Source organism: Sminthopsis crassicaudata, chromosome 3 (assembly GCF_048593235.1).
Source record: "Sminthopsis crassicaudata isolate SCR6 chromosome 3, ASM4859323v1, whole genome shotgun sequence".
Lineage (NCBI taxonomy): Eukaryota > Metazoa > Chordata > Mammalia > Dasyuromorphia > Dasyuridae > Sminthopsis > Sminthopsis crassicaudata.
This window is the reverse complement of record NC_133619.1, coordinates 509,202,123-509,216,658: the sequence shown is the minus strand read 5'-3', so window position 1 is coordinate 509,216,658 and position 14,536 is coordinate 509,202,123. Positions and strand designations below refer to the sequence as shown.

The 14,536-nt window shown below is 33.6% G+C and overlaps 1 protein-coding gene across 2 annotated transcripts in view; it reads right to left on the bottom strand.

Annotated features, from left to right (window-relative positions):
• RSF1 (remodeling and spacing factor 1) overlaps window positions 1-14,536 on the bottom strand; it is a 113,037-nt gene that overhangs the window by 29,261 nt on the left and 69,240 nt on the right. For both annotated transcript variants that reach the window (XM_074303989.1, XM_074303990.1), the window contains 4 exons: window positions 13,687-13,893; window positions 8,787-8,891; window positions 7,665-7,744; window positions 88-142 (listed from right to left, as the gene is read on the bottom strand). In XM_074303989.1, coding sequence (XP_074160090.1) covers window positions 88-142; window positions 7,665-7,744; window positions 8,787-8,891; window positions 13,687-13,893 — 447 coding nt within the window. The remainder of the gene's footprint in view (window positions 1-87; window positions 143-7,664; window positions 7,745-8,786; window positions 8,892-13,686; window positions 13,894-14,536) is intronic.

Below are 14,536 nucleotides of genomic sequence, written 5' to 3'. Positions count from 1 at the left end.
TGTACTGTCAAAAATGTTATAATTATAAAATAAAATAAAAAAAAAAAAAAAAAAAAAAAAAAAAGAAGAAGAAGTATATTATCTTACCTGTGGAGGGATGATGTTTTCAATACTGATACCCACATATACCAATCGCTCTTTCCTTAAAAAGAAAAAGAAAGCAAAATAAAATTACCTTAAAAAAGTTTTGTAAAAATGTTATGTAAAAAACTTCCTATACAAAAACTACTAACTTTATAATTAAAGTTGAAGTTTAATCACAAGTTTAAGATTAAGATCAAATTATAAACATCACAATTTAATGACTATACAAAATTGCTATTTGATTTTTTTCCCCCTCTCATTTGAAAGACATTTGATTTCAGGTCTTCTTGACTATAAAGATGACTTTCTAGGTACTATGCCTGACTGTTTCAATTAATGTGGATATTTCCCTAGGATTAATAGTTGGCCCTACTGTCTAACATTTTAATTTATCTACAGTATTAACTGTAGTTGTCTCAATTTTGTCCTCTGAATCCATATAGAATAACAAGGTTATGCTTTTTCCTACACATGTCAATTTTACAACTGTCCAGACAATTGATCATCCAGAGTATTTGAAAAGGCATTGTGGTATAATAAATAGAATATTAAAACACCTACAAGTTAGGTGCCACAATAGGTATCATGCTGGACCTAAAGTTAGGAAGAATGTTCTATCAAACTAGTACCAGATACTTACTAGCTGTTTAACCCTGGACAATTCACTTAACTTCTGTCAGCCTCAGTTTCCTAAGTGTAAAATGGAAATAATAATAATAACACACATTTCCCAGGGTTTGCTGTAATTAACCTAAGTGCCTGTTATAGTCAGCACTTAAGAAATGCTGGATACTTTTATTTATTGATGATGGTGATGATGATGAGACAGAAAACTTAAGTTCAAGTTATAGTTTTGCTAAAGGACCGGTATGAATTTGAATTAGTCATTTAACAAAGCTGGTCTTAGTTTTCTAATGTAAAAATGAGAGAATTTGACTAGATAATCTCCAGTGTTCCTTGCTTTTATAAAGCTATGACCTCTAATGAGGAAGACTCATTACTTTATGAAACAATTATTCCATTTCTGCACCAATCTAATTGTTAGAAATCTCTTCCTTCTACTGAAACTAAATATGCTGCCCTGTAATTTTCAATTATTTCTTTAGAACTCTTATGTACTCTGCTTCCCCCTGCTGGCAGAGCCTACTTATCTAAAGTAAGGTCAGCAATATGAAATTTTCCCATCTTTCCAGTGATTTAAGCTGATTTTAAAGATGCAACAAGCAATATATCAACAAATCCATCTTCCAAGGCAAAAGAAACAATATCTATTGTATGGGATCAATCTTAGCATTGCATAAAAGACAATGTAAGCTATGCTGGAAAAATGGCTCATACAATAAAAACTTTTCTTAAAGTTGTACACTAAATGGATACTTCTTCCCTAGGTCTAATTAAAAATCTTTGTATAGTTATGCATTCCAATTCACCAAAGGATCTTAGTATCCTATTCAATTATATAATCCAAGTAAGCCTATCTCCTCAGATTCTCCAGTAAGTTTACATTTGACCATAGATGCCAAGGGTTTTGCTGGAATTATCATGTTATCATGAGGATACCAATAGAGCAAGAATAGCATAATACTCTCACACTTTACACTACTTCTCATTTCTAAGTCCTTGATAACACTGTCATAATACGTTTGGGCTTCAGATTCATGGATCTTTCTGTTGCATTCTGGGAAATGTTTGGATAAAATGTGTTTGAATCTCACCTCAAAAACTTACAAGCTGTGACCCTAAACAAGTTATAGTTAACCTGTCTGAGCCCTATTTGTAAAGTGAGATAATAGAACTATTCTAAGAACTAAAGCTAGTTCTTAAATCTACAATCCTATGAATGTTACAATTTCCTAAAGTCAATCCTGCTTGTTGTCTTGCCATTCAATTAAGAGTTCAACTCAAATGTTCACTCCAAACTTTCATCCAAGATATATAGAACTGATGGACAAATTCTATAGCCTATCTATACAGCTTCATATTATGGTGTAGTTAATAGGCAATTCTAATACAGCTGGTTTTTCCTCTTTAAAAAGTAAGGTAAAATTCTTTTGAGTGATTATGGCTCTTATCTAGTATCCTATACAATATTCTAGCGCTCAATGAAACCAGCACAATGACATCCTCAAAGAAAGAATGAGATCTTACCATCTACAGGGAATCCTTCACTCAAGCAATCAGCAAACACAAATTGTGAACCAACATCATAAAGATTACAATACTATCAAAGTGAATTTAAAGACAATTTCAAGCATATACATGCATACCAAGCGAATGAAATAACTGGGCTTAATGTAACAGTGTTTTATAAAAACATGTAAATTACTCATGAAAGAACTGCCAGTTAGGGGAAAAAAAAAAATGCTAGGAAATGAAGAGTATCACAGAAATTAGATTTAGACCAGTACCTCATAGCACAACTCATAATAAATTTTAAAAATGGACACATGGATAGATCATAATTTTTAAAAAAAAACATAAGAGAAGATCATATATGTTTTAAACATATGGGCAAGGAATCAATTCTTAACTAAACCAGGGACAGAGGCAATTACAAAAGTAAAAGACATTTTCTATTACACGCAGCCAAAAAGCTTATGAACAAACAAAAAGAGAAGGGATTCACTAGAGTAGGAAAAGGTCTTGGAATCAGAATTTCTGATAAGGGTCTAAGAGTCTGAAAGATATAGAAAATTAGCATAAACACACATGACTCAGAACTGTTCCCCAATTGAGAAGTGATTAAAAGATGAACATGCAGTTCTTAAAAGAGTTATAAACAATATCATATGAAAGAATGCTCTAAGTTGCTAATGTAAGAGAACTACAAATCAATTAAAGGTTGAGGTTTCATAGACAAAGATGACAAAAAATGGAAAAAGTGTTGGAGGGGATATGGAAAGAGAGGAACGACAACATAAATACATTTTTGTGGAGGTATGAAAGAACTGGAACAGTCATTCCAGAAATCTATTTTGAATTATGTGAAGAAATTTGACTAAAATGTCCATAAGCTCTGACTCAAAAGATTTCATTTTGAGGCATGTATCAAAAGAAAGTCAATTGATAAGAAGAAATTTTTATGGAACTTTTAACAAACACTGAATTACTGATAATAGCAATTTTTGTGGTAAAAAGAACTGCAGGCAAAATAGATGTCCACCAATCGGGCAATGGCTAAACAAATTGTGGTACATAGCTATGTTACAAAAAGTGATGAATATAGTAAATTTGGAGGAGCATGTAAAGCCTTATATGAAATGATAAAAAATAAAGTAATTAGAATCTGGAAAACAATGTAAACAAGGAAAATAACATAAATGGAAAAGATAACAACTAAAACTGATTATTAAGTTATAGAGAATAAATTTAAACTCAAAGACAAGAAACCCTTCCCACTGCTTTGTAAACGGTATGTATAGAGAGGGGTGGGTGGAGATGGGGAGGAGAAGAACCATAAGTATAGAACATTATATTACCCATAATGTGAAAGTATTTTGACATGTTAGACTTATTAAGCTTTTGGGGGGCTTCTTTTTTCCTAAATTATTTATTGTAAAGAATAGCTCCCTGGGAGGATGGCAAAGGAAAAAAGTTGGAAATGTAAGTGATAGAAAAACAAAAGATAAAGTTATTTTTTAAAAAAGCATTTGTTAAATTATTACTATGAGCCAGGCACTATGCTGGAATACAAAAAGACTGAACTATTCTCAAAGAGAAACAGTAAGTGCTGATGTAAGTACATAACAAATAACAAGAGAGTAAATGAAAATAAATATAAGGTAGAAGAGGGTACACTAGGGAAGTTGAGGCAATTGGGAAAGGCTTTATGTAGAAGGTAATACATAATAAGCTGTATACTGGGGGAAGATCAGGATTCTATGGGGCATAAGTGAAAAGGAAGATCATTCCAACCATGAGAAATAATCAATGAAAAGGCAAAGAGATAGGAAATTCAGAGCAGAATATAAGGCATAGAGAGAAATCATTTTGCCTGGATAAGAAATATGAGGTGGGATAAAAGAAATAATATATAACAAAGCTAGAAATGCATCTTGGGACTCAGTTGTAAACAGCTTTAAAAGCTACATAGAGCTTATATTTTTATCCTAGATGAAACAGGGTCACACAAAATATTTAGATTTGCAGTTCATGAAAATTACTTTGGCAGCAGTAGGTAAAGCTAACAAGAGTAGAAAGAAAACTGGGGTAGGGAGCTCAATTAGCAATACTATGGTTATTAAAATAGCAAGATTTGGCAACTGACTATATATGTGGAGCAAAGTTCTTTTATTCCCATCAATTACATAGCCTATAACATAGCAGGAACCTAATAAATGCTTAATGAATAACTGGAGGAAACTAAGGAGTGAAGGATAATGCCAAAGTTACATAGTTGAGAAAGGGAATGGTGGTATTGAGTTTGTAAACCTGGAAGAAATGGAAGTGTCTTGGACAAATATGAAAGTTTGTAAGGGAGAAGGCAGAAAAGAATGAGTCCTGTATCCCCAAAACATCTAGTTCTAAATATCTAATGAGCAATTGATGATACAAGACTAAGCACCAGAGATCAGACTGCAATAGCAACTACAGGAACAATCACTCTTAAGTGGTATGATGTGAAGAGCGAGCAAAGAAGACTTTGTGGAGGGAAAAAAGGAGAACCAGGAAACAAGCTTGTTTGTTGTCAAAGGCCAATAAGTACATTTTGATCCCTTCCATACTCCAGAGGGATTATGGGCACAACACTCTGCAAGCTGGGAAATCCACATAAATTTTTTGACCACACCCCTCCCCCACCACCTTAGTAACAGAAAAGACATCTTAATTATTATGGTACTGAAAGATAAAATATGCTGATATTATGCAATATTATACATAAATTTTATGCATATCTGGGTTTCTAAATTTTTCTGTGTCATCTGCTGGCTTTTAAGCATCATCTCCAGCTTTCATAAACGTCTCAAAAAATTCCCATTTCGTTTCTTGCTCTGATCTGCAATAATATTGAAATCACAATGCAAAGATGTAAAAAGGATAACTATATAGGAGGAGACAATCAATATGTCTCATGATGCACAAAAGTGAAGAAGAATGAGAACTAAGACCAGTGGATTTGGTGATTAAAAGATCACCATGGCAGAGAGAACTTCAGTGGGGCGATGAAGCAAAACAGGACGCCAAACTGCAAATCTGTGCTTGATCCAGGAAAATGGTTAATTCCAGTTTTATGCCACATTTAACATGAATGACAAAATGGTTGTTGAACATAATTATTTTTTTTTGTTAGATCTTTTTAGGTATCTGTCTCCCTCTCTCCCCTGCAATTAAAGCAAATGCTGTTTTAGTCAACAGTTAGTATGGTGGGATTTTGTATACTATGAAAGTCTGCCTATTTTCTTCCAATACCTTCATCAAAGACTCTGTTGACACAGATTATTCTCAAAATATTATACACATAGCAACACAGATATAATGGTCAGTTGTTATTAATATATCCTTAAGTTGTCCTTTTCTTTGAGAGGGGAGGGGTTAATTATAATGTCTAATGTTTCTCTCTTGCAGACAGAAGCTCTTACCTATTCAGTCTCCTTATCATTTGTTTCCTCCCCCTTAAGAATGCTCAAGAATCTATCCTTCGGTATCATCACAACTGTGACATCTCCAGCAAAGGGCTCCTTGCTTTACCTTTTCCCACAGCAGTGTTCTTCAATCTCACATCCATTAGAAGTGTGATCTTGGAATCCAAATGTGATGACTTCCTTGTCTTTGATGCTGAAGACACTCACACATCTTTTCTCCTTTTTTGGCTGCTTGTTTTCCTTCCATTTTCATCTTTCAATATCCTCAGGAGGATTTTTCTTTCTTTAAATTTGTTTTTTCCTCCACTATTTCTCACTGTTCTATTAGGCTTATATTGTTTCACTAGCTTTCACCCTTCGATTTTATACATGAGTATGTGTGTGTGTGTGTGTGTGTGTGTATATATATATATATATATACACACACACACACACACACACACAGACACACAGAACCAGTGTTGGCCACCATTCTAGGTCAAGTGCTTGCTGACTAACAAAGTTTTTAGATTCTGTGGTCTTCTCATTTTGAAAGCTGATTTATATTTGTCATTTACTTAAGACCAGATTATAGGTTTTTTTCTTTCACATTTTTATTCTACTTTTAGTGTTAATTTTAATCTTTAACAAATCAGTGATCTACAACTGATTAAAAAATGTTGACTCCCACATCAGTAATGATGGTAAAATACAATTCATTTCTTGTTATGTTCTTTCCTGCACAACATGTCCAGTGCCTTCTGATTCATTTTCAAATGTTCATAGCTGCACAAAGAGGAGTTTATATCTATAAGTTTACAGGTTGTCTTGTCTCTCTCATTCATAACTCCTTGATAAAATTTTCCATTATAACTTTTGCTGTCCTTACCTATACCCACCTTCACATTGAAGTCATGAAGCATCATATTATATGTTAATTTAATTTGGAGGCACTTATAAAGTTCTTTGTATAATTTCTCAATTTCTTCATCCACTGCAACAGATACTGGCCCATAAACTGTAACTATTTGCATGCTGGTTTGACTGAAAATACTTTTCATGAACACTGTAATATGAAAGGACAAAACACTCAATAAAGTTGTGTTTCTTTGGATACATACTCTAAAAATTACTGTTAGCTCCTTTCTAAGGAGAAGTTGCAGGTGTCCTTCCATTTTGTATTTTGGTTTTGTTGCGCATATCTCAAAATGGCATGATTATGTTCACCTAGTCTAAGAGTGCTATTTCAATAAAATTGGATTTTCTTTGGTCCTATGTACATTATTGTATATCTTGAAAAGGGATACACAGCCTGCACCAGACTGACTGCCAAAGAATTTTATGATACTATGAAGGTTGAGAGTCCCTGCTCTTATATTATGACTGCATAAGTCATTGGACCTTACATTTAATGAGAACTAACAGTGAAGTTTATTGATAGTCTAAAGACTATAGTTCTTAATATCCTCTATTCTGTTTTCTAATGTTCTGCTACCATCACTGAAGCAGCACAAGCAGAAGGACAGAGACCAATTTTCTACTTTTCTCTGTTTTGTGGGTTGCCCTATACAAAGAATTCCTCACCAAGTAATCAACCTACTGATTATATGCTTCTCTGTACACTTCTAGAAACAGTCCATTGCCAAGACTGGATCTGACACTTTTTCAGTCTGGCAAAACATGCTTTCATAGTCATATATTCCATCATAGTCATTAGACAACTAACAGCCACTTCTCAGTAACCATATGGTATCATCATGAAACTATTATTTAGTTATAATTTTATTTTTCAAAGAATATCATTTTAGGAGTTTTGGAGATTATCTATATATTCACTCATTTATTCATCCTTATGCCCAGTAGAGTAACTCCTTCAAAACCATTAAAGTGAAGTAAGATTTATATTCTCCTTTACCATCCACATTGTTGGATATAATGGCCTTTCCAAAAACATTTGACTACTTGATTTGAACATGTGCAGGGCAATCAATGTGAACATCCCTATACAACCTTTAGTACCTTCGTTCGGCACGCTCCTTCTTTTTCAAGGCAACATCCAAATCTTGCAATTGCTCCTCTAGCTTCTCACAGAGAAGTTTCTGTTAGAGAGAGAGAGAGAGAGAGAGAGAGAGAGAGAGAGAGAGAGAGAGAGAGAGAGAGAGAGAGAGAGAGAGAGAGAGAGAGATAAGGTACCAATTCTCTATGTGAGGAAAACACTTTGGCCAAATAACCGGACATTTTAAAATTAAATGATGTTTATGACAGGAGCTAATAAAGAGATGAATGTTACATAAGAATATTGAAATACTGAGACAAATAAACTGAAGGCCCAGAACTTCACTGAGCTCAATACAAAAATAATTCTCTTAAGTGAAGCACTCTTAAGGATGATAGATAATGATCATATATGCAGGAATACAAATTTCTCACAAACTGTTGGCAGGGATTCATACTAAGCATTATTTGGCCAACATGTGCAGAAAAGGAGATAAAGAAAAAAAGGTTTAAATACCACAGGGAAAATTATAAATGCCAAGTTAAAACAGAATTGATAAAGATGTAACTAAGTGAAGCAACTTTACTTCCCTGAGTAATATAAATTTTTCATTCATTTTTAATACAAAGCCAGTATATAAAGTCTATTATAGTTGATGAAAGGTGCAATAGTACGTACTTCAGACAGTCCCATTTCTCATCCCTTCAGTATTGTAAAGGAATTCATTTAGATAAACGTCTAAGAAAAGTTATATTTAGAAAAAAAAAAAAAAAAGAAAGAAAGAAACAAAAGGCTAATGAAAAGAAAAATATTTACTTGCATCAATTTAAAGTGGGAGTAAGAGTGGCTGATCTGAGACAAATACAAATCAAAAGAAAGCCAAATTTAAGAGTTATGTAGAAATGAAGAACAATGGGGCAGGGGAAATTAGAGGGATGCTTCAGAAAACATAATTTTTAAAGGGACATATTATAATTTTTAATAATTTACTAGTTTCTTTAAGTATAGAAATCTGCACAAGACATAAATATTATTTACAGATTACTTTAAGGATAAAAAGACATTATATGTATGCTAAGTACTATTAATTTACATATATAAAAAAACTGATTACATAGTGAGTAAAAAACAAAGATCATCCATACGTGTTGGCAAGGGGGACAAAACCACTCTCCATCAGGAATTATCATCAAAGGTGGTCTAAGGCAAGCTGTATGGTATCCGCTGTCACATGAGTCACACAAAAGAATCTGGAAATTAAAAAAAAAAAAAAAAATTAACATTATCCATTTCCACAGAAAAGATCAAATTACTCCATTTTTAAGAAAGAAAAAAATCGTTTGTGCTTTAGGGACCTCTGAGATCACCCATTTGAATTCCTTGAACTCCTTTTTAAAAATATGTAATGAATATGAGACTTTGATAGGAAAAAAATGACCTGCCCAGCATTATATAACAATTTAATAATAGGACAAGAGCTTCAATGGAAATAGATTAGTCCTCTCTTTTTAAAGATTCATTTCAGAATCTTTATTTTCCCTTAAATCTCAGGTAGGTTATGAAGCTACAATTTGCAAAACGTCTTCTTGGCATTTTATAATTAAAATTTATGGTTTTCTGTATATGTTTTAAAATGAGGAAATAGGTTCAAAGTGTTGAGAAAAGAAAAGTCACATACAAATCTAAGTCTTCAAACCCAAGGGAAGCATATGGTTTTACTGCCTATAAAAACTGGAAATATATGTGCTTAGAGGTAGGAGATAAATGTGAGTGAAAGGAAAATGACAAAATCTATTTAAAAATTTTCCCTTAGGCCAGGTCTTATTCCCTACAAATGTAGGACGGTCTCTTTTTTTGTCCACTTCCAAATCCCTCTCACAACCTATGCTTCCAGAGTCCTGATTTATGACAATGATTAATGTTTATAACAATAACAGCTCATATTAAAAAAATAATAAAATAAAAAATCAGCATAACTGATCAAAAAAATAATAGCTCACATTTATACAGTGCTCTAAGTTTTGCACAGGATTTCATCACTCCAAATGATGAACAGTAAAAGTAGCATCTCCATTTTTCAAATGGGATATACTGTTGTGTATCAGATGTTTTCCATTGCAGACTACAATGGCTTTTTTGAGATGTGTAGTTGACATTCCAACTGATTTGCATCATCACTATAGTGGAATATGGACCTAGGACTCCAAGTGCAACACTGTTTTGTAGTAAAACATAGTTTTGTAGTAGCTGATATCACTGACTGAGAAAGAACTGAGTTTCTAGTCTTACCTCTACCATTTAGTAGCCCATTCATTCAGTGTGTGTCCTAGAGATGTTCATTTTACTGATCTCTTTTTAAGAAGTTGGAATCCAATGTAGTACAAATCTACAAGAAACTACTCACTGGAGGCAAGTAATGATCGATCTCCAATGAGCACTAAAGGCTTCAACTTCATTTACTTTGTAATTTATTTATCTTTATGCAAAATTAGATCACCAGTCTAAAGCTTGTCTCCTGAGTCCTCACCACAGGAAAGATCTTCTAAATTTATGAGCTGGTAAATTTTGCAGCAATTATTGGCTTCTTCAAATTTTCCTAGAAATACCCTTTAACTCTCATAGTATACATTTATGAACATGTCACATCTCAAATGGCTGATAAGTTTTTTTTTTTTAGGATGAAAACTTGTTTTTCATCTTCTATCTCCAGTGCACATTAGTGGTTTCCTCATAGAAGGCTCTAAATGTTTTATGAATTAAATTCAGATTACTTAAATATTCTTGAGCCTCAGCTTATTCATCTGTAAAATTGAGGATCAGATGTGATGTAGTGATGTGATTTTTATCTAAGAATAATACTTTGACCAATAGATTATGATGGCTATATTGCATAATGGACTATGTATATGAAAGTGTTTTAGAGAACAGTACAAGGGGCAGCTAGGTGGCGCAGTGGATAGAGCACCAGCCCTGAATTCAGGAGGACCCGAGTTCAAATTTGATCTCAAGACACTTAACATTTCCTAGCTGTGTGACCCTGGGCAAGTCACTTAACCCCAGCCTCAGGAAAAAAAAAGAGAATAGTTAACAAGTGGGATAAATGTAAATATAGATAAAAGTAGTGCCATTAATATAACAGATCAAAGCTAATCTCACTAGAATATAAGTTCCTTATGATAAGGGACTATAACTTTTGCAGTCTTTATGCTATTAGCATCCGGGACAAAGGAAGTAATTATTAAATATTTCTAAGCACTGGAAGGGGAGTCTAATGCAACATAATTTTATAGACGAGGAAATTTGTGGCCCAGGAAAGTTCTATGTCCTAGCTAAGATCAAAGCCCTGGAGATAAAAGTGGAATGCAGACTCTCTGATTCCAAACTCAGTGCTCTTTACATTGATTGATTGAGACAGACAGACTGACAGACACATACCCACACACAGCTTCAATGCATTATTAATAAAATTTCAGGATAACAAATAATTTAGATTGTTGCCTTAAGATTATTATTATATTTGAAATATATATTATGTATTCATGAGGATATTGTTTTATAAACATTTCTCCATTTTTGTTGTTACTAGTATAGAGAAAAAGGGGGTGGGGGTTCCAAGCACTGTGTACAGCAGCAAATATTCAAGGATTTTATTCTTCAGGGAGAAAAATATGTACCCCTAAAATATAGTAAACACTTAAAAACTTACTAAATCAGCAACCCTCTGCTCAAAATAAGCAATTCATGGATTCTATTCTCAGGGCTACAACCACTCCCCTGCAAGTAAGTTAATCATTTGTCAGAAGAAGCCAAGGATAAAGGTACTATCAGCTTTAACAATCCATCCATCATTGACCAAATTTTGGACAAAAGATGCTAGAATCCATCTTCATGTTAATTTCCCAAACATGGCATATATTTATCATGACTAATCATGCTACTCTTATAAAACTTAACTTTTTATAACTGAAAAGATCTCAAGTTGAACCTAGAAAAAGCATCCAAATAATCTACTGTGCTTCCCTAACAGTGTCCTGCTTATATTGTGAATGGTACACAATTTTATCCTGGAATATCTTGCTTTATAATAGCAGTTATCTTCAATGGTGTTTACTCAAGAATATTCAATAAAATGTAAAGGAACATAATGGTTCATGACCCTCTTTTCTTTGTATCCTAATTGCTCTAACACACACCCTCCTCTTGCTTTCCACATGGATAAATAGTAATAGCCACAGAACAGATTTTCTTCGGTCCACTTTCTTCCTTATCTAATTTTTCCTTAAGAGTTTCAGAGATCTGGTTACATCATTCTTTTGTTCAAAATCCTCAATGTTTTACAGCAAACAAACTCAAACTTCTCAGAGTTTGAGGATCCTCTGACAAGCTAGCACCATCTTACCGTAGCTACTCTTATCTCATCTTATTAACTGGTCCAGGTTTTCTGCACTCTGGGTAAGTTATGATTCTCTCTCCCTCAAATACAACAGGAAGTCTTCTTTACTATAAACTTTAGAATTTGTCTTTTATAGCAGAAAAATAAATCAGGCATTATTAGTTTCAAAGATCTCTTCACCTGAGCCATTCACTTTGAAAAAAATAAGCTCAACTGCCAAAAAGGGTTATAAAAGCAGACTACACAGGAAACAAAGATGGGAAATCAACCACTAATTGTTATGGGCCAGAACTTGAAACAAGGTACTAAGTCAATGAAATTGATAGAGATAATAGTTATCTAATTTAGCATGGTTCAGTATGATTGATTTAATCCTACAAGGAGATGTTAAGAGCCAGAACTTTAAACAAGGTACTGAGCGAAATTGAGGAGACAATGATTAAATCTAGTTTAGCACTGATTTAATCCTACAACAAATAATGGTTTCCTAGTGATGTAATGATTGGAGTATTCTCAGTGTACAGCATATAAGCAAGAAGCTCTCAGGGCCAGGAGAGACAAGCACATAGAAGCTCTCAGAAGCTGAGACTGATTCATTCCATCATCTACCTCTGTGGTGGCTGGAGGCTGAAGTACAAATCTTTGGAATCGGAGAGATTCAAAAGCCAGAGCAGGCAGGTGGGAGCTCAAGCCCACAGAACCCCAGGAAAGCAGACAAGACTTAGAAGGAGACAATAAAGGATTTGGATTTTAATCCCCGGCTGCACTCAAATGCCTTCAGAAGCCCCACCCCCACCCCCCAGAAACCTGTTCCCAGAGAACATTACATTTTAAAGAAGAATATTACAACAATTCATATTATTTGGATCTGTTTTATTTTTGCCTATTTTGGTTGCTTATTTTAAGGCTATAAGAATGAATAGCCTAAGATTCAATCAAGTCTTCAAACATGGTTTACACACACCAGAAATGCTATTATTATTAAAGAACTTTTAGGATGGTGACCATAGGCATCATCATTACATGAACATGTTTATAAATTCCCTTTATATTCTTAATCTCAATAACTTCCATATATATTAGTCCACTTAAAAAAAAATTAAAAAAAAAAAAAAAAAAACAAAAAACAACAAAAACCAGCCAGACTATTGGACTAAGCTTCCTTAGACCTGCATTCTCCTACTGGCGTTACTACTATTTACATGACTGGAAAAGTCACCTAAATTTAAATTCTGACTTCTACATTTCTAAAATGGGGAAAACAGGATCTTAGGATTTTTAGAGCTGAAAGAAACTACAAAGACTATTTCTCTAGCTGAATCCCTTTATTAAACCAAAGAGAAAACTAAAGCTTGGAAATTACTTAATAATCACAGTCCTATTTTCCTCATAGGGTTGTTCTAAGGATTGGAGGAAACAATGGCTCAGAATGACATCTTGTTCCCTTCAATGGTTTTCTCACTCAGTTGACAGACCGAACTTAATAATCATTGTTTAAAAGTTCTTTAAATATCCCCTTAAACCATTTGAAGCAAAGAGATTATATAAAACAGGAAAGTAAGATTCTTATTCATATGCCATAACTAGAATACTCAGTGACAGTTGCTGCAATTCACATATTTGAGTAAGATGAATGTATAGAAGGGACATACTAGTTCAGGATGATTGGGAAGGCCACATTTCTTGCATGGTTCATCATCATCTGCTGGCACAGCTTCCTCAGTTTCTTTTTCTTCCTCCTCCTCTGACTCTGCAGATGATTTTTCACTCTCAGATTCTTCACTTTCATCATTGCTAGAATATTTCCATCGACCACGAGTTCGAGAACCAGTCCACCGGACTTTGTTCCTGGATTTCATCTAGAATAAATTAAAAAGTGGGAGTCTATTTGTCTTATAACACTAACTATCGATCACTGGATCTCACAAACAGTTGGCATAATAATATTGTTTTAGAAATTAAAGGGAATTTAAAAAATCTAAATAGAGTGAATTCTAGAATCACAGAGAGCTATGATGAGACTACAGACATCATCTATTCTTACTCTGTCTGAAGCATGAATGTCCTTCAGAGAATACCAAAAAAGGAATCTTCTCATTCCCAAGAAAGGAGACCTGACACAATCAGCAGTTTTCACATATTAACTGCTTAAAAAATGTTTATTTAATTGATTAGAAAATTCTTCCTTAGGATGAGCTGAAATTTGTCTCAAGAGTAATTTATATTATCTAGATTCCAACCTACTTCTGTTTTCTGAAGTCTCCCCATTTCTACAAGACTGCTAAGTTAAACATTTGAACACAGTGATTATATTCTTCCTAAGCCTTTTTCTCTAGACAAATTACCTCCAATTTCTCTAACCAATCATCATATGACAAAGTTCACAACATTTAAAGAGATTATAAAATTATAAAACTCTGTTTGTATATAGAACAGAAAACAAAAGTCAATTTGATGCAAACATTCCACAAATCTTATATTACTATTACATTACATATCTTA